Raw genomic sequence first — 19,996 nt, 5'->3', positions numbered from 1 at the left:
CTGGAATACGAAGACGAGGTGGATGGGAAGCAATTTGAAAAATAAAAGAAATGATTGGAGAGTGTACAGCAGAGTTCTTCAATTGGCGGCCTTCAGCCCGCGAGAGCTTATTTTTGGCCTGTTGAGCTTCAGCTGTCCTTCTTTACAAAAGCTGAAATTGCAGATACACAAGATTGAAAGGTCACTGCTATCTATTTTTGTCAACATGCCGTAATACAGGAACAAGTGAGCTGATTGGCCGAGCTTTCATTCTGATCAGATTTCATTTTGCCATGCGTCACAAATCTCCGCCCATTTCGCTAAATGTCAGTGCTCATTGGTTAATCAACGAGAGAAGGCTTTAGTAGTACGATATGAAAACAGTGGTATGGAGTAATATTATTTATTATTGTGGAGAAACCATCTGAATATTCTAACAAACACTGCTGCACATGAATTCGAAGGTAAAAATCCACATCTGCGTCCGCCATAAATTACATAATAGATAGATATTACCACCTTGCCAGAATTTGAGTGACAGATTCTGAAATGGCAAGTGGGATTAACAAAAAACAGAATCAACAAAGTGATGCTTCAGATTTGACAAGTGAGTCAGAATCAGGTGATACAGATACAAATACTGTACTAATCACTCGAAAATGCTTCACACTTTCCAGACATTGGCCAAACTTGCAAGGTAAATGTTACGTACAGTGATCAACGTTTTGTTTTGTTGTGATCCTATTTGTTATGGGGAAACCAAAAGCCAAAATACAACGTCCCCTTTTCCAAATTTATTTTTTGAAAAGTTTATTTAAGTTAAATTTGACAGTTTTCCCTTACATGCACAGCTAAAACAAAATAATTAATTAATAAATAAATAAATAAAAAACTCAAGTAAACCTCAGTAATGCTATTACTTTATAGAAACGTGTCATTTGCCACTTTGTTTATTGCGAAGAAACTACAATGGTGGGGATTAAAAAAGAGGGAAAAAAGAAAGAAAAACTATGTCTACTTTTGTACTGTTTCTGTCTGAAATACAACAAGAAAAAGTGTATAATTTTAAGTTTGACATCCTCTGCTTTATACTTAATTCAGTGGAGCAAAGAAAAGCCTTCACAACCTATTATTCTGGAATATTACAGTTTTACATATCATTTTATGATATAATAGTATTGGGAATTGTGCAGCAATTGATTGGAATAGGAAAGTGAAAGTAGTTTTTGTATTTAACTTAAATAAGTTAGCAATGCACTTCCACTTAGGTATTATATTAAGTCACATCAGTTTAACAGATTTTTGATCTCCAGTTTATTATATTATTATTATTATTATTATTATTATTATTTATTTCTTAGCAGACGCCCTTATCCAGGGCGACTTACAATCGCAAGCAAATACAAATACATTCAAGTGTTACAATACAAGTCATACAATAAGATAGAAGGGCCTGGGAAGTTGAGAATGGCTGCTGTATTATTATTTTTATTATTATTATTATTTTTTAATGAGAAACAGTTTGGTTTTATTATAAATAAATGAAAAGCTTTAGAAGTGCATATGTCTATATTTTCTTTATTTTTCATATGATAAATGTAGTCTTTTTAGGAAAAATTTGCAATGCGGCTCTGAGGCCACCAAAAACAATTGTTTGAGAACCACTGACCTAAAGAACCACGATTTGTGATTCAGTGTCAATAGCCCCAGACAGCGAGACATACAGACAAACAGCGAGAGAAAATAAGAGACAAAAAAACTATTAAACTTGAATGCTTGCTGCACAGTAATTTTCTGAAAACAAAGACGGTGTAGCGAGTGTCAAAATTCCTAGTTTTAATGCTGTTTTAATAGCATTACAGTGGAATTTGTCAGGAAAATATCAGGAAAATATATTTGCTTGTATTTTTATTATTAAATGGCGATCAGACATTATTCACTGCAAGTGGTTATTTCTGAGATGTCTTAGTTGATTAGTGCAAGAGCAGTGTTCCAACGTTCTGTTACTGTATATTTCAGAACAAATCTGGGGGACATTACTTCAGAAACCATATAAACCTTTCACTTTTTTTTCAACACAATATTTTGTTTTTTTTATTGTTTTGTATTCTGTTTAGAAATACATGTATACAAATGTCTACAATACTTCCTGAAAGTGTTGTTGAAAAATATTGATGTTTGCAATGACATAATACATGTTTATTCTCAGGGTCTTTATGAGCAATAATGTACAATAGTCTTGATTATTTTCTCAAAATAAATATTTATAAATAAAACAGTTAATTCATTCCATTATTATCAATAATAAGGAAAAAAAACAAAAACAAAACCAATACATTTTTATCATGAAATAGTATCTGCTTATATCCACTTGTTCCTTGATATTTATAAATGTTGTAAAAACATATATATTAAAACAAAAAGGACAGAATAAATGTTCTAATATAACTATGTCAAATACATCGGATTTACAGTGTTCTCCAGTTTTTTCTTAGCTGTAAACAAGTTGTTGTGGCATGTTTTGATTCTCTGTGCTGCTGATGCCCTGTGATATCACACGAAAAAACAAACAAGCAGGCAGTGAAATTCAATTCCTCCCCTATCCAAAGATATGTGCTAACAAGCTGTACTGAAAATTATGGTGGCCCAGCAAGTCAAAGAAACAAAGAGCATTTTTTAGCGTGTTTACCTGATCATGGGCCCAGAATGATACTTCAGTATGATCGTGTTTACACAATCACGAGCTGTTTGTTGTGTTGCTTAGCACTGCGTAACTGAATTTTGGGAGCTGTTTGCAGACCACCTGGAGTTTACTCACGGACCACAAGTGGTCAGCGAACCACAGGTTGGGAACCACTGGTCTAAAATAACATCCCACTGATCTACAGCTCAATTCAGTGCTGTTCAAACTAAACTATAACCCCACATCCATCTCATACAGCATCTTTAGATATCCTATTCCATCAACACTCTTGTCAAATTCTCTCTCCCTGTCTCTCAGTTTCCCTCACTCGGTGTTCTCTTTGAAAAATGCAACATTGTAAACATTGCAAAGTGAGCTTTGGTTTTAAAACTGACATGATTAGAAGTGCTCTTTCAAATCACTTTACACATTACAGTGGAAAACACATAACTAAAAACCTGTCATAAAGAACCAATTTTCCCTAATTTCTGTTTTTTGATATAAGTCCTTATTGTTTTATTTTTATGGTGTAAACTGTATGGTTTAGTTATGTACTGTATTTGGAGATGATAAAATGTCCCAAACTGTTATTGTGTAGCTGTGCTGTACTAATATATTTAAATAAAAAGCTGTTTTAACTTGGCTTGATAAATGACACAAATACAAATTCATCAGATATGACAAAGCTCATGCCAAAAGCACTGCATTTCAACTTGTGGAACAGAGCGCTAAGGATGTTAGGGAAAAACTGTAAAAGGAAACAAGACAATCAAAACCATTGATACAAGAAATTTAAAAAGACCCTACAAAATATATAAAATAAATGATCAATTCATACTTTTATTTTTGCTGTACGGTTTGTATTTCAAACAGGGTTAATACTATTCTTTATAAAACAAAACAAAAACATTTACAATAAATAAATCAATACAATAAAAAGAGCACCTAACCTTTGCAGACAGGTTTAGTCTGGTTCCAAGACCCATCTTTTGTGCAAAGTAAAGTGGAGGAGACAGTTGGTTCCTGTTTGTAGCCTGGCTGACACTGATAATGAACAGTCTTGTTAAAGGTAAATTCATTTCCTATTTGAATGCCGTTGGCTAATGCACCTGGATCCCCACAGACGATCACTGTAGGAAGACAAATGAAATAATCATTCCATTTTACTGGCATTCTAAATCTTGTTGAACTGTGATAGCAGGACAAAGTACTGTTTCCATAAACAATTTCCAATTCACAGGACTTTTTTTCACTAAAGTCAGACAGAGTGGAGCCAGAACATAATTTACATTTTTTATTAAAATCCAGGACCATAAAAATGGAAATGCAATGCACTTGTAACATAATTGCTATAATTAGAAAATGCATCAAGTGCAATTGAAGACTACTGTACAGTCTCCCTTGACTAGGATTGTATTCACTTTGCAGACAGTTACAGTATCTCATACACCTATTTGGCTCACCATGCATGCAAAAGAGATATTTATCACGCCTGGTATATGCCGCCATACAAGTCTGGTACTGAATGGTGGACTGAAGGCCAACTATAAGTCTGAACTAGCTCATGGCTATGAGGCCCCAATAGCCACTACCCAGTAGAAATCAACAAGGCACAATGACCTGATCAACAGCAACTTTACTAACTGGATCATGACACTAATTACTCAATTGAGGTAAAAAAAAATAAAAAATGACAGCAGTTCATGACAGGTCATTTGAAGATGGGTGGGGGTTACAAAGGCACAAGAGCTATTGTACAGTAATAGATGGATCTGTGTAATTTGGGATTGCATCTCAGAAACTGATCTTAGTGGTATGATGAAAACTGATGGAAAACAAGAATTCACTCATCACAGAGCAATGGCCTTTTACATGGTAAAAGTCCACTTGCATAGGAAGTTGTAAGCTGGAATGCTGTTTGTTTGTTTTATTCCAAAATGTGCCAAAATATATTATGTCCATAGAAAAGATTGGGACATTGGTCTCCAGTAACTGTATAATGATAAACCATAAATGAACAATTAGGGGTGCACAGATACTTGGATTTTCTGTGTAATTCCCTTAATTGTTTTAATTTGTTAGATATTATTTACAAATAATGAAACCTGTTAAAAAAAAAAAAAAACTTTACAAATGAGAATTGCAATTAATACAATGAATACAGTACAAGTCAAACATTATTTGTGTAAAACTAAATAATGTTTGACTTGTACTGTATTCATTGTATTAATGAATACAGTACAAAAATAGTGATGTTTTTTTTAGACATACAGAAAAATAATAAAATTGTTACTGCTTTGAGTGAATTAAGTTACAGATTATGCTGCTCTTGTGAACCAGAGAAAGAAAAAGATGATCATCACTTTTTTAACCAGTGATCAAATTGTGTAATTCCTGATCGTGTACAATATAGGATACAGTAAACCAGTCACTTTCACTATGGCGAGTAATTACAATTTGAAAACCTAGGACCTGATTCTGATACCAGCAATTTTTTATATGCTTTTGGTGGGGTGTCTTGAAAAAGAGCATGCTGTGTACGCTTGTTATAATTGATCATTTTTGGACAACCCCTAATGTGGAACTAGTAGGACCATCCATGTTAATTGTATTAAGACTTACAATTAAACCAACTGTTTCTTTTCTGGTAAACATTTAAGATATTTCATTTTCTAGGTGCATATTTTGTAATGAAACGTTATTATCGTTAGGTATGTAGCCATTACCTAGCGGGATATAATCTCTTATAGCCCGAATTACCTGAACACTTATATTAAAGCTGCTCCTTTAAGAGTCCTGTATGCGTCCGACGTCGTCTCCACCCCCAGGAGATAAATACGGGTGACGCATAAGGTTCAGCGCCATTTTCTTTTCAAGCCTGCTGCGTTGGAGTGAATGCAGCGACCTTGAAGGGTAATGGTTACATTTCTATTTCAGGGAACCAGGGTTATAATATTAACCTAACGTTCCCTTTCAAGTACGAAATGTAACCATTGCCTAATGGGATAGAATACCCAAGACGTCGCAATTGAAGGACTTGCAGCACTGGCAGATGTGCTAAAAAGGAAGATCACAGCCTTTAGCATTCTGGCCGAGGACCGATGAGGATCCATGCCATAGTGTCCACAGTAAAGTGAGGGAGGACCCTCATGCGGTGTATATGCTGCAAGGTTAAACTGAGTAACTTCGGCATTTAACACCAGAAGTCCAAGAGGTGTGTGGCTATAACAATAATAACGAATTAGTGGCTGCTCTTAACTCTCTGGTCCCAAAACCAGGGTTCTGCTGATCTACAAGATTCAGTCAGTAGAACCTGGTAAAAGTATGAGGGGTTGCCCATACTGCAGCGTTGCAAATGTCTGCGCCTTGGAAGAACGCCCAAGAGTTTGCAAGGCCTCTTGTGGAGCGACCAGTGACCTTTTCTGGTTGGGGCAGGTTGGCTAGATTGTATGCAATCCTGACTGTGTCTGCAATCCACCTAGACAGCCGCTGTTTAGCCAGCTCTGAGTAAGGTCAACATAAGAACATAAGAGAGTTTACAAACGAGAGGAGGCCATTTGGCCCATCTTGCTCGTTTGGTTGTTAGTAGTTTATTGATCCCAGAATCTCATCAAGCAGCTTCTTGAAGGATCCCAGGGTGTTGGCTTCAACAACATTACTGGGGAGTTGGTTCCAGACCCTCACAATTCTCTGTGTAAAAAAGTGCCTCCTAATTTCTGTTCTGAATGCCCCTTTATCTAATCTCCATTTGTGACCCCTGGTTCTTGTTTCTTTTTTCAGGTTGAAAAAGTCCCCTGGGTCGACATTGTCAATACCTTCAGATCGCCGCGTAGTCTTTTTTGTTCAAGACTGAAAAGATTCAATTATTTGAGCCTGTCTGCATACGAATGCCTTTTAAACCCGGGATAATTCTGGTCGCTCTTCTTTGCACTCTTTCTAGAGCAGCAATATCCGTCCAACATAACACGCCAGTGCTCTAACCAGACAGAGAGTATGGAACTTTCTATCCCTGTCAGACTGAAAAGGAGGTGGATGGAAGGCCTCCAATTCCACTGACTGGTTGATATGGAAAGCAGAAATGGTTTTAGGGAGAAAAGCAGGATTAGTGCGGTAGTGCACTTTCACTGTTGAGAATCCTTGCACTTCACCTACCCGCTTAGCGGAGGTAATAGCAAGCAGGAAAGCTGCCTTTAATGACTGGAATTTCAGCTCTGCTGAATGTAGGGTCTCAAATGCTCTTGGGTGTCCTTGCCCTCAGATGCAGCAAGGGACATGGCGTCCTGCTCTGGTTGTGGGTCAGGCAATGGTGCCTGAACCTAGTGGACAGACAACGGGGGGGGCCTCACAGCAGCTGGTTCATAGCTTCAAAAAGCTTTTCCATTTGCCCCGCAACTCGGTCAGTACCAGAATACCTGCCATGGCGGCTCCTGTTCCTCTCCCTTGGTGGAGGAGAGTGGGAGCTCTGCGAGCCAGATGATGAAGAGGAGGATTTAGAGGGGCACGGGCTCTTAGTCCTGCTCTTACCCCTAAAGGATTGTTTCCTAGCTCTCAGTGTAACAGGGAGTGGGGACTGTTGACCACACTGCAGGGGATGAACGGGGTGAGTCATGCTGCACCGGGGTCAGAGATCGATCCCTGGAACAGCAGGCCAGTCTGCTTTCCAGTGTCCTCTTAGAAAAATGAGCACAAAACATGCAAGAGCTGCGGTTTTTTACTGCCCCCTCTGCATGTTCCCTTCTCAGGCAGTGGTGCTTATCCTCTGCTGGAATGTTTCTCTTGCAAGGTTGTGAGGTTGTTAAAACAGTTTAGCTGTGCAATGTAAGCGCACAAGAAAACTGACTAGTGTTGAAAACTGTTGTGTACACAGAGTGCACTAAAATGGAGCACTGGTAATGGTTTTGGTGTCAAACCGGACCGAAACGGGTCAGTGGTATCGATTGTGGTATGAACCAGATGACTGGTTACCAACCATAGTACCAATCAGGGTGACTGGTACCTATTTTGGTACTGACCAGGTCACTGGTACAGGCTCTTGGCATGCAGGTAAAGACCTGAAAAAGCCACTGGCAAACTGCAAGCATGCACTGTAAAACAGACAGGGGCTGCAGCTGCCAGCTAACTAAAGAAATTCTAGTAGCTTTCATTGTCAGTGCAGCAGAGCAAACACAGCAATGGCATACACACTCGGAATATTCTCCAGTTGAAAAGGCTCCTGGCAATTTGATAGCGCAGTGTAGCTAAAAAGTCATTAACAATGGCAGTATCTCAGTAGCTCAGTAGCTCGAAAAGCTGACTGGAAAAACAGACGACTAGCGCAGTATACTGTCTGTGTACAGAGGCGGACTCTAGTACAGGGAGAGAGCCTATTTACAATTTATAATTGCTTGAAATTTCTCGAAAACAAAGAATTTTAGGAAAAATCTTTTGTAGCAAAAGTTTTGCTTTTGTGGATGAGGAAAAAAAGTTACATGAAATAGATGTCTACAATTATTTATTTCAGCAATTTATTTGCAAAACTCTAAAAATGCTAATTCAAAAGTATTCATAACCGGTGCTATGATGGTATTGTCTACAAGGTGCTAGAAATTTCAATATGATAATGCAGAACCTAATTCTAGAAAAGTCTAGAAAATGCTGGATTGTAGATGAACATTCTTAGACAGTATAAAAGGGTTAGGCATAGGATGATTGCTGTCACTACGATTTCCATGCATTTGAATATCCCAATTTCAACTATTGTTTCTATTTTCAAGAAGTACAAGACTCATGTTACTGTCACAACGCTCCCTCTGTCTGGAAGAAAGAAAGTTTTTTCACCAAGAACAAGTAGAAGAATTGTGAAGAGGTTAATAACAATCCGAGATATTCAAAGTGAATTGGCTGCAAGAAGGACTGGGGTTTCCATTTCAACCATAGGTCGAGTATTGCATGGTGAAGGTCTTAATGGTCACAGGCCAAAGAAAAAGCCACTCTTAGGAAAACTTCACGACAATTACTTAAAGTTTGCAAAACGGCATTTGAATGATGGATATGAGTTCTGGTCAAAGGTTTTGTGGAGTGATGAAACAAAGATCGAGCTATTTGGTCACGCTGATAATCGTTACGTCTGGGAAGGCGTACGAAGAAAAGAACACCATACCTATTGAGGTGGTAATATCCTTCTATGGGGCTGTTTTTTCTTTTAACCCTTTGCGGTCCTATGTCGGACCTGGTCCGACATTGCAATTATTCCTATCCGGTCCAATGTCGGACTCTGTCCGACATATCAAAAAAACGCAAAAAACGGGTTTCTAGTCGTTTTTTCTCCGGAAAAAGCCGAGAAAACCATTCAATGGCCGAGTGGGAGCGACAGGAGCCGAAACAAGCCGAAAAAAAATAAAAAAAGGGCGTATCTCATGAATAGTCATACTTGCCCCTGGGATCAGATAGGGGCAGCCATAAGGAAACAAGCTGGCTGTTACTGAATCAGCGCACAGAGAATATCACAGACATTTGCAGAGCTTTTTTGAGATGTTATAGTAATAAAATAATGACTTGGATCGCATTATTGAGGAGTTTGGTGATAAAACGAGTGATCAGGAGATGATTGATCGGTATGTACAACTATTATTATTATTATTATTTATTTCTTAGCATATGTGAAAGCGATAGCAAACGAAAGGGTGGGGCGGGGCTGCAGATGCCTAGCGAGTGCTTTGTTGATATGCAGAGCCTTTTAAACCCGTTTGACTGTGGAAAAAAAATACTTTTAAACAGCGTGTCTAAAATTAACTGCGAGTGTGAAAATAAATTGGACCTGACGTGCCTGACACGCACATAATAAATGGACTGCAGAGGGTTAATGGCACAGGAAATTTAGTTCCAATACATGGTAAAATGGATTCCATAGCATACCAAAAGATATTGGCCAATCATCTGAAACCCTCCGCTACAAAACTTGGTTTAAAGCGCAATTGGAGGTTCCAACACAACAACGATCCAAAGCACACATCAAAATCTACTTCAGAGTGGTTAAAGAAGGTCTAGTCAAAGTCCCAATCTAAATCTTTGGAATGAGTTGATGAAGGCTGTGCACAAGAGAAGTCCTCGGAATTTGAATGAACTGGAACAATTTTGCGTTGAAGAATGGTCAAAAATCACTAAAGAATCATGCCAAAAGCTCATTGATAAATATCTTAATAGTTTAAAAGAGGTTATTATTGCTAAAGGCGCCTCAACTAGCTATTAATTTCATTTTCCTTGTCAGGGTATGAATACTTTTGAATTAGCATTTTTTGAGTTTTGCAAAAAAAATGCTGAAATAAAGGGAGAGAGCATGGTACCAAGGTACTGAATCCTGGGGAAGGGGCAGGGAGAGCCACCGACTTCGCACAGGGCACAAGTGGAAGGGACTTAATCAGAACCTAAGGCTAAGAAGAATTATACGCTTAAAAAGAAAAATTATTTCAAAATATAAAATGAGAGAGAGAGAAACTGAATCAAACCAACTTATCTCCGTAGTTATGACAAAGTCAGAGCTCACTCCTTCCTCAGGCAAAGGCTGTTAGAGAAAATGGTGCTGAGCCATATGTGTCAATCGTATTTATCTCCTGGGGGCGGAGACAAAGTCTGACGCATATGGGGCTCTTAGAGGAGCAGCTTTGATATAAGTGCTCAGGCAATTCGGCAGTAAGAGATTATATCCCATTAGGTAATGATTGCATTTCGTACTTGAAAGGTAACTCATAGGTTTGTAAATAAACTGATGATTTCCCTTGGGTCAAATCAACACAATCCATGGTTTATCACAGGGAGAATTATCAGATGACAAACACAACCCAGGAGTATTGTATCCCTTTATCACTATATAAGAGGAAATGCTATTTGATTGCCATCAAGTATTCAATAATCATGTAGAGGTTAAATTAGGTAAAACAAAAATGTTTTGTGTTCAGACAAAAAACATGACCATGATCTTTTTAGGTATGGTATAATCCTAATCACTAAATTGACCAAATATTGTAACATACCTGTGCAGTCTGGTGCATTGCCAGTCCAAGTGCCATTGGTAGTACAATGGCGAGTAGTGAGACCCGATGTCTTATACCCTTCCCAGCATGCATAAGTGACTGAACTGGAGAACGTTATTCCGTCACTAAACAATATCTTTCCATAGGCTGGGGTGCCAGGATTTCCACAAGATACAGCTGGAAAAAAAGCAAAAGGGTAACAATTACCCTTATATTATACCATGATGCAGCAAAACAAAACAAAACAACCTCAATGTTATAAAACTAACAAAGTAAGCACTTATACCATGTTTCCATCTGTACCTTGAAACCAGCCTGTAAAAAAATAAAAAAATCTAATCTCATGCCAATGTCAATCTGGGTCTGCTGTCAGTTCCATTGGATCGCTTTCAAGCCACTTTCAACTCAATCCCAGTGGCAGAGGGAGACAAGGCATTAGTTACAGTTCTTGCTTCCTCTTGCAGCAATGCTGGTGCTGTCATTGAAATGAATTGTGGATTGAGGGAAGAGAAAACAACAGGCAGCATTGCAGGAACAAGCAAAATCTGGATACCCTGCAATTCTTAATAAAGCAATGATTTTTCTCTGTATAATAATAATAATAATAATAATAAAGTAAACAAAAAACATTTACAGATGAAGACAAGGCATTAGTTGTTTTCAAGCCCCTTTTAAATCAAACTTTCACTGACAATTCAGATAAATGTGTAAACAAATGGCTAGAGCAATCTTATCTCTTTTTTAAAATAAATATTGACATGGAAACAATTGATGTGCTGTGGTATACAAATTTTTTTACTTTGTCCCCATTGGCAAAACTTGCAAGTCAATCAGATTAATTTAACTAATGCTGGCATTCCACATTAATCAAAGTACAAACTGACCAAAACAGTGCTTGAAAACTAATTATCTATTGATTTGTACTGAAATAAGTTACATTTGAACTGCATTAAGGCAAAGCTTTACAATAGTTTTTTTTAGCATGTTTTGTTTAAACAGGCACCTATTGATATAATTAGTCCATAAAACATATATATGCACATATTAGTGTAATTGGAAGTTTTCAAAGCAGGCTAATTTTGGTATAAAAAAATCAAAACAAAAAAGTAACAAAAGAAAGCTTGAGAAACAGTATTACAGTAAAATATCTCAGTTTTATATCTTCGATTGCTTATTATATTGCTCTAAATGTGCTGAACTGACAGACTTTCATATATGGCTCATTATAAACGCTTTGTTGGCAGGTAGTTCTGTATAAATGCAAAACAGCTCAAACTGTTGTTTTAAAAAAAGTTATGACTTAATGGGCCACTTGCAGACATGTCTCTTTGAATCAGTGCCATACTGACTGCCTATTGGCCCTGCATCACAGTGGCAGGAGTTATTTTTGTTGTTGTTGTTGTCCTTTACGTGCCTCAGGTTGTTATCATCAAAACATTTTTTTTTAATGTTGTGAGTTATTTATTGGTTCAGAATAATTAATTATATTAGTATAAATACAACCTGAGATGAGGAATATTCTGTCATCTCTGCTTAAACAAAGAAAATACAATACACAAAGATAAAAACACATTGACTATTTATCAGCTATCAAAGAGGCAGTGAGGGGTGTAAACAGATCAGAAGTATGCAGAAGAAATCCATAGTAAGACAATGGTTGAAAGGACCTCACACATCAAGTTAGCAGATATAGTACAATGGCAATAAAATCAATATTTCTTTACAGAAAACCATAAAAAACAAGCTATTTTTAAGGAGCAGCACATTAGCAACTTTAGCCTTTAGTCAACATTTTTGAATGCCATCCAAGCATTTCTTTTTAATCTAAAACACACAAATGGTTGAAGGAACTACACATTAAAAAAGATCATTTAAATATTTATGCTAATAGCAGTAAACAACAGTTTTATTTAAGCATTTGTACGTTTGGCAATATATACAGTACACTGCTCTCTACCAAGTATTAGGCAATTTGCACAGCCACAGTGGTTGTTTCTCAGCATTAGTAGCTCATGCTGTTGTTTGGGAAAGATTTTAGTTCTTCCTCAATACTATACAAAAAAACAAAAAAAAAAAACTGCTTCACAGAAGAAAGTTGACTTTTGTAGATTCATAATCATTATTGTAGCGTATGTGTTGTATCTTTGTACTGAGTTCAGATTCTAGTCTGACAGGCACAGCAGGTGACCGAAGTCTGAGAGGTTCTAGTACAGTAGGGCTACACACGAGGCGAGCAACTGATGAATGAGAGCACCATCTGTTTAACTTTTTTTTTTATTTGAAAAAAGTTTACCTTCACAAACTGGTTGAGTGCCACTCCAGGAACCATTTGGAAGACATGTTCGCTCTGCTGATTCTCTTAAAATGTACCCAGCTTCACAGGAAAATCTCAGGAGGTGTTTTGTCCTGAATTCATCACCAAGCCTTGAACCATGAGCTGGAACACCAGGGTCACCACAGAAACCAGGACTTTTACCTATGTACATATGGGAAAAAAAGAAGAAAAGTTTCTCATTTCTACTTTGTAGTCTGGAACAGCAGTTTGCATTTCTTAAGCCTTTATTTTTTTTGTAAAAGAAAAGATGATTGCCGATCCAGAACTATCAAGACACAAGTAAGGGTCATGTAGGTGGAGGACTTTTCTCCTATCCACGTAACAGAGGCCATGCAGGAGATCATAAATTAACCTCCTGTGTTATTTGATTGAAGATCATCATCCTGATCTCAGTCTACCTGGATTTGTCAATCTGAAAACCTTCTTAACAAGCTCATGCACTCTCAGGCACATAATATAGGCAGGATATGTTCTTTTATGTTATACTGTTCTGCATGGAATCTGTCCCTGAATGTAGTCAACAAATAATTAGCTAAGTTGGCATATTATTGCGAACTGTACCTGAACATTCAGGAAGAGATCCACTCCAGTGGCCATCCTCCTGACAAAAGCGTGTATCATTTCCAATGAGAGTTCTATTTCCACTGCAAGAATAGTAAACCACAGCCCCATAGGTGAACTTGCTTCCAGTTAAAATGGCATTAGGTGGTTTACCAGGATTACCACACAAGATAGCTTTAAAAGGAAGAAGAAAAAAAACTATAATTTTTGATGCCAAGGATGCCATCTGTCATGGGGTATTTGTGTCTCTTTGTGAAAACTGCATTTTTGCTGTTTCTGCAATGCTTTTGATAATAGAATCACCTCTTCAAGACATACAATGCCTATGATAAGCAGTTACTGCAAATGCACTTGTAGGCGTTAGCTACAGGGCTCTTTACGACTCACGGTGCCTATCATTTGGTGCCTCCATCTGTCAAGTTTCATTGCTGTGCAGAAGCATCACAAAGTGGAGTGTTGACTTTAAAACTACTTTGTACTGTATGCACATAATTTACATTGGATACTACTGTCATTTTCAAAGTATAGCATGCAATCAAGGCTGTTTAGTCATACAAGCTACACGAGGTACTCAAAATTACAGTAACAGACTAATAATTAAAGACATCTGAAAAGACTAGCAGGGGGGTAGCAGGAAAGTAGGGGGGGTTAGTACAGGAAAGTAGATAAATCATACTTAGGAGACTGTCATAAGTAAATAGACAAAAGTAAATATGGTAAATATAAAGGTGTCTATATACTGATTGCAAGTTTGTGTAGATACAGTAGATACCGTAGTTGACTTACGAAGGCATTTAGGAAGAGATCTATCCCAGAAGCCATTTGCTTGACAGGTCAGTACAGATGAGCCGAGCAGGTAGAATCCTCGTTTACAGTGATACATTACACTGATTCTATAGTTGAAACTTTCAGGGTAATTCTGTTGCCCATGACGAATGGCATTTTCCACAAACCCTGGATCTGAACAGTTTACCACTGGAAAAAAAAAAAAAAATGAATGAATGAGACATTTTATGTGTGACAAGAAAAACCAATAAAGGAAATTCAACAACAGCTATGGGACTATATTGTTGACAGGACAGCTACACCCGATTTTATATATAAATATGTTACCCTCCAACAAATACTGAGTATAATTATATAGTGTGGCATTTTTAAATCATGAGCTAGGCATGCCAGATGGTAAAGAATTACTTATATTTAGCATCCAAAATGTTAAATACATTCTAAAAATGATTTGTGAGTAATGCTCTCCCTGAAACTTGAAATCCATTCAGTATGTGTTAAGGAATAAGTAGCAAATAAATTCTAAAATAAAAACAACAGTATTATGAATGTTAACTTCAAGACACTTCAAGACAAGCAATTTGCCATTGAATGTGAAATTATCATTGCTACACATTTCACCATACAAACCATTTAAAGGTTTAATGTACTGTACATATAAAGTATTTTCTGAAGGCAGTACTAAAGTTGTATTTCATTCAGACAGGTCATTTTTCATTACGAGCTGTAAAACCTGTGTGATCCGTTGGTTATATGCTTTACTGATCACTGAACACTCCTTCAAGCAAATCGTTCTATACTCCATGCCTCCTTTGTCTGGGCTAGGACTTAAATGTGCATTAAAACAGCAAAATATGGGAAGTAAAAAATAACACTGCCAAACATTGAACAAACTTTCCAAAACTTATATTGAACTTATATTACACTGGCTCAGTCAGCTGAACTGGAGTATTTGCTCGTTGCCCTTCACCAGAAAAGACTAAAGTTTAAATCCGGTCCAGAGGGAAAAAAGATTGCCTTCTCTCAGTGACAGCTGCCAAGAAAATGAGCTCTGGCAGTCTCAGTTTAGCCTCAAGAGAAAAGAAAAAAAAAAAGCCTTGATAATTTGGCACCTGCTATAGACGTGTTATTTATTGGAAAACATGTTTAGATAGTTTTATGAAGGGGTAAATGCTCATTTATAGATACGTTACTCTGAAGAACGGATAATGTAAGGTATTCAGTGGCTACAAATACTGCCATCGTTTAAATACTAAATTGGGGCTGTCACTCGATTAAAAATTTTGATCGGTTAATTTATGGGCATTAGTTGATTAAATCGGTAGATTAATCGATGCACATTTTTAATAAAGGTAACAATCTTATAGCGGATGCCCTGCATAGTAATTCTAAAAAATCAATAATCTAAAAAAATAAAAATAAAGCCCAATGGTAATTTGGTCTTTTAAAAGTATTTTTATTATTATTTTTTTTATTTTAGTAAATGTAACACATTTTCACAGAACAACCGTTCTTTCAGTCAGTCACATACCTGAAAACACAAGACAGCTGAGCTTCAATTCCAACATCGGTTGTTTAATCTATACAGCTACGTACTTCTTGTACTTCTGCATCTAGCAGAACCTGAGGCACCGAATATATTAAGCCATTCTGAATCTTGTTAGAGGTGCCCGAGAATACTGTGGCTATTGACGAGTGATTGATTAACATTAAAATCAGAGAAAGTAATTCCACATAATTACCTCTATTTGAGGAATTGGTGCCTTCAATGTGCCCTCTGAATGCCAGTTCTTGCTTGCCAAGGTAAACAACAGAATCAAGCAAGCGTTTAAGGATCTCGCAATTTTTTCTTACTTGCTCAGTGTGATGTATTCTATCCCTATGCTTCTGCTCATCCAGTTTAACATCAATCCGGGTTTGTCCAAACATTTTGAGTGTTAGTGGCTCACAAGTGACTTTGGGAACGCTCATGTTTTTGTGCTGACTTCATTAGATATCCTAGATTGCTGTAGCCAGTGTTGTTCCATAGCACCTTTTCTGTACTGAACAAAATACAGTTCCAGCAGTATACTTTTTTTAAATTTACAGCTACCGGTAAGACACAGATACCTTTCATAATTTGAATTTTGTAAGTGGCTAGTATATCCCTTCCCTTCCTGTGTCAGTTTGGGTATTTATGGTCATGGCCATAACTAGCTATGAGGACACAGGAACTAGCATCCAGCAACGTACTGCTAGTTCCTGTATTAACACAATATTGCCATTTGCCACTGAGCTTGCAAACAGCTCATGCAGTAAAACTTTGTGAACTCCCTTCACAGCAAATATAGTCAAGTTAGCACTACAGAAGTGTATTCCGCTGGTTGGCTGACATGCAAGACCGGTACAGAAGTGCTGATTGGCTGACATGCAACAGCAGAAAAAAGTCTTAGTTGGTTGCTATGTAACTAGTTCAGAACGTTCAGACAAAGGCAGGAAGAGGAGTAAAAAGTGCCAATAATAATACATTAACATACCAGTTTCTTAAACTAAAATAGTTATTTTTTAATTGCACAAGTATTCACGACCCCACTGAAAGGCACTAGCGACCCGACCCACAGATTGAGAACCGCTGTATTAAACCATTTTCGCCACTTTTTTTTTATTTTAATTTGTCTACTTTTGGGATGTATTTGTTTTGCGCCTCTAGTACTACATTTTTGAAAAAATAGCCAATCTACTTCTGTTAGTTTCTGTTTCATTCCTTCATAGTTTGCCTTTTTTAATATTGATTCTGCGTTGTTTTTTTCTTCCATATTTAACACCTGGGCTTCAAGTCTATTTTTGATGTATAGCGCTACCGCTCCAGCTCTTCTGTCCTGCCTGTCTTTCCTATACATTGTATACCCACTAATATTATATTTGTCTCCTTCACTCTCTGATAACTAAGTTTCTGTAACACCTATCACATCGTAGTTACTTGTTAGTGCAGTAGCTTCAAGTTCCAACATTTTGTTTTTGAGACTTATAGCATTTCTATAAATACATTTAATGGCTATCTTACCTGAGTTGTTGCCCTTGTTTTGATGTAGTCTCTCTTCTGTTTTTTATTTATTTCTCCCCCCCTTCCTTTCTAGTTTAAATGCTTCTCAACACCTTTTATATAAACCAACTGTTTATGTCCTGCCTCCGCTCACTTATGATTGGACTGCCACGGAGAAAATGCAGATCTTCTATTGATTATTTTATTTTATATAAAAAAATTCAGCACGATTAAATAAAAAAAAAAAAAAAAAGAATCTGTGATCAACTCTTTAGTTGATTAATAGTAGTGTTTCATTAGTATGTTAAAAATGTGTACTACTTAACTTTACGCATTATTTTTTAATGTACTAGTGTTTCCTTCTATTTCATTAGTCTGTTAAAAAATGTGTACTACTTAACTTTGTTGCTCTCTGGATATAGTCCTCACTTCCAAGGGTTTTCACTTTGTAATTTAAAGCTTAGGTCTACTACATAAATCACAAACTCATGCTTTTGAGCAACACAATATGGTTTAAACTATTTGCATTTATAAGGTGCTGCATTTAGGTATCAGGGGGATACTGCAGTGGTTTAAACCAGCCTCTTCAATTCATTATTATTTCGTTGTGTAATATAAAGTGTAAAAGGCAAATAGATTTTTTTACTCATGGAAAAAAAGCCAATTTCAAGACAACAACACTGTATTAATGCAATACTGCTATAGCACAAGGGAAAATTCTCCCTGTGATTCTTTAAAATGTAATTTTAGTATGGTATCCTTTAAGGCATCTGTACTGTCAACTGAGAAATATTCCCTTGAAGCATATACTGAGACCTACTCATTCAAAACCTATTAAAGGGATTTTGGAGACAAGCTTTTAAACATGAACAAGCTTTCAACACAGTTGTTTATAATCTTTAACATCAATCACGTAATAAGATGTCTCCATTTACAAATTTAATGCAGCAATATTTTTGATAACTGCTGTTAATATGGGTGTAACACAGTTACTTTTATTATCTCTGTAAAAACACACATGCTTTTAAATCTCCTAATCAGCTGTTAGACCATATAGTGCAGTTACTGTATAAACAGATTATAATTGCAGGAGTTGGACAAAAAATAGAAACACGTGCTGTAAGATGTTTATATTCTTCAGCAAAGTCTGCTTTTTTCAGAAAGGCCTCTAGTTATATCCCATCTCCCTGTGAAATATAATTTATTTGTGTAGTCTGGGATATAAATGTAACTGCCAAGTATGTAGCTACATCACCCCTCTATTAAAGCGTGTCAGACCAGCTATCTTGACATTCATGGCTGAGAATGACTTGCATTATGGAGATGCAGCTTTTCTATATTTAAGGATACATGGCAGGAATGTCATATGCATAATATATCAGCCAGGGGAGGGACAACATCAAGGTAGACATGTCAAAATGTTAGTCATCTAACAGGATAGAAAAAGAAAACTGGCAGATCTAGAATCAGTAGGGTTAATGCTCAGTTTAATCCTGCTGCGAATACATGTGGTTTACTTTAGAGATTGACATTGTAGATGGAAATTGTAACATTGAAACTAGAAAATGAATGTATAGTAAACAAAGTTTGAAATAAATTATTAAACTTTGAAGCTAGCAAATGACTGCTTATGGAATTTCTTTTCAAACTTTAAAAATGTTACCTCAGTGTACATTTTATCATTCTTGACCACCCATTGTTATGGAATTGTATTATTATAGTATCATTGCATTAGAGCAAGTATTCTACCTTGACATTAACAGAACAGTACACAAATAATGTTAAAAATAAATAAATGCACAAAGAAAGAAAGAAAGAAAGACAGAAGGAAAGAAAGAAAGAAAGAAAGTACTCATATATTACATACCTCTACATGCTGGTAGTGGGTTGCTCCACTGCCCACTTGCCCGACATTGTGCTCTTGATGCACCTTGTAAAATATACCCTGTATTGCAGGTAAAGTTAACCATGTCATTCAGATTTAACTCATTTCCATTGGTTCTGCCATGAGTAGGGTTGCCAGGGTGACCACATGGTATAGCTGTAAAAAAAAAAAAGTGTAATATTGCACAAAGTATCTAAAGCAAAACACCTCCCCCTTCATTTTGTGAACAATGAAGCTAAGACATACAGCACAAATTTATTTTTCAGTAAGGTATTTTTACAAAACATGTTGCCAGTTGCATAAAGAGCTGGATTACATTAAAATTTCTTTGTTTGAAGGGAGTGCAGTTTTACTTCGACTACTTTCTCAACTTTTTCTAGCACATTCACTTCAAAACATTGGCCCTATTTGCACAAGGGATTAAAAAAGACTAATACTTACGAACACAAACTGCTGCTTGCCCTGACCATTTGTGGTCCTGTTGGCAAATCCTTACTGAAGTACCAACAAGTCTAAAGCCAAGGTAGCATTGGTACACCACTGTGTCACGGTAACTGAATCCATCTCCACTGATATGTCCATTAATGACTGGGTCAGGAGAACCACAGTGGCCAGCTAAAAAAATAATATATATATATATATATATATATATATATATATATATATATATATATATATATATATATATATATATACACACACACACATATGGTTAGACTCAATAACCCATGCCCAG

The 19,996-nt window shown here is 36.7% G+C and overlaps 1 protein-coding gene across 1 annotated transcript in view; it reads right to left on the bottom strand.

Moving 5' to 3' along the window:
• LOC117411047 (CUB and sushi domain-containing protein 1-like) overlaps positions 1-19,996 on the bottom strand; it is a 615,018-nt gene that overhangs the window by 17,205 nt on the left and 577,817 nt on the right. The window contains exons 53-59 of the mRNA XM_034921683.2: positions 19,702-19,875; positions 19,243-19,416; positions 14,354-14,542; positions 13,568-13,741; positions 12,965-13,147; positions 10,672-10,848; positions 3,613-3,792 (exon numbers count right to left, since the gene is read on the bottom strand). Coding sequence (XP_034777574.2) covers positions 3,613-3,792; positions 10,672-10,848; positions 12,965-13,147; positions 13,568-13,741; positions 14,354-14,542; positions 19,243-19,416; positions 19,702-19,875 — 1,251 coding nt within the window. The remainder of the gene's footprint in view (positions 1-3,612; positions 3,793-10,671; positions 10,849-12,964; positions 13,148-13,567; positions 13,742-14,353; positions 14,543-19,242; positions 19,417-19,701; positions 19,876-19,996) is intronic.

This window comes from Acipenser ruthenus, chromosome 6, assembly GCF_902713425.1.
Source record: "Acipenser ruthenus chromosome 6, fAciRut3.2 maternal haplotype, whole genome shotgun sequence".
Lineage (NCBI taxonomy): Eukaryota > Metazoa > Chordata > Actinopteri > Acipenseriformes > Acipenseridae > Acipenser > Acipenser ruthenus.
The sequence above is the reverse complement of the archived record's forward strand: the minus strand, read 5'-3'. Positions and strand labels throughout refer to the sequence as shown.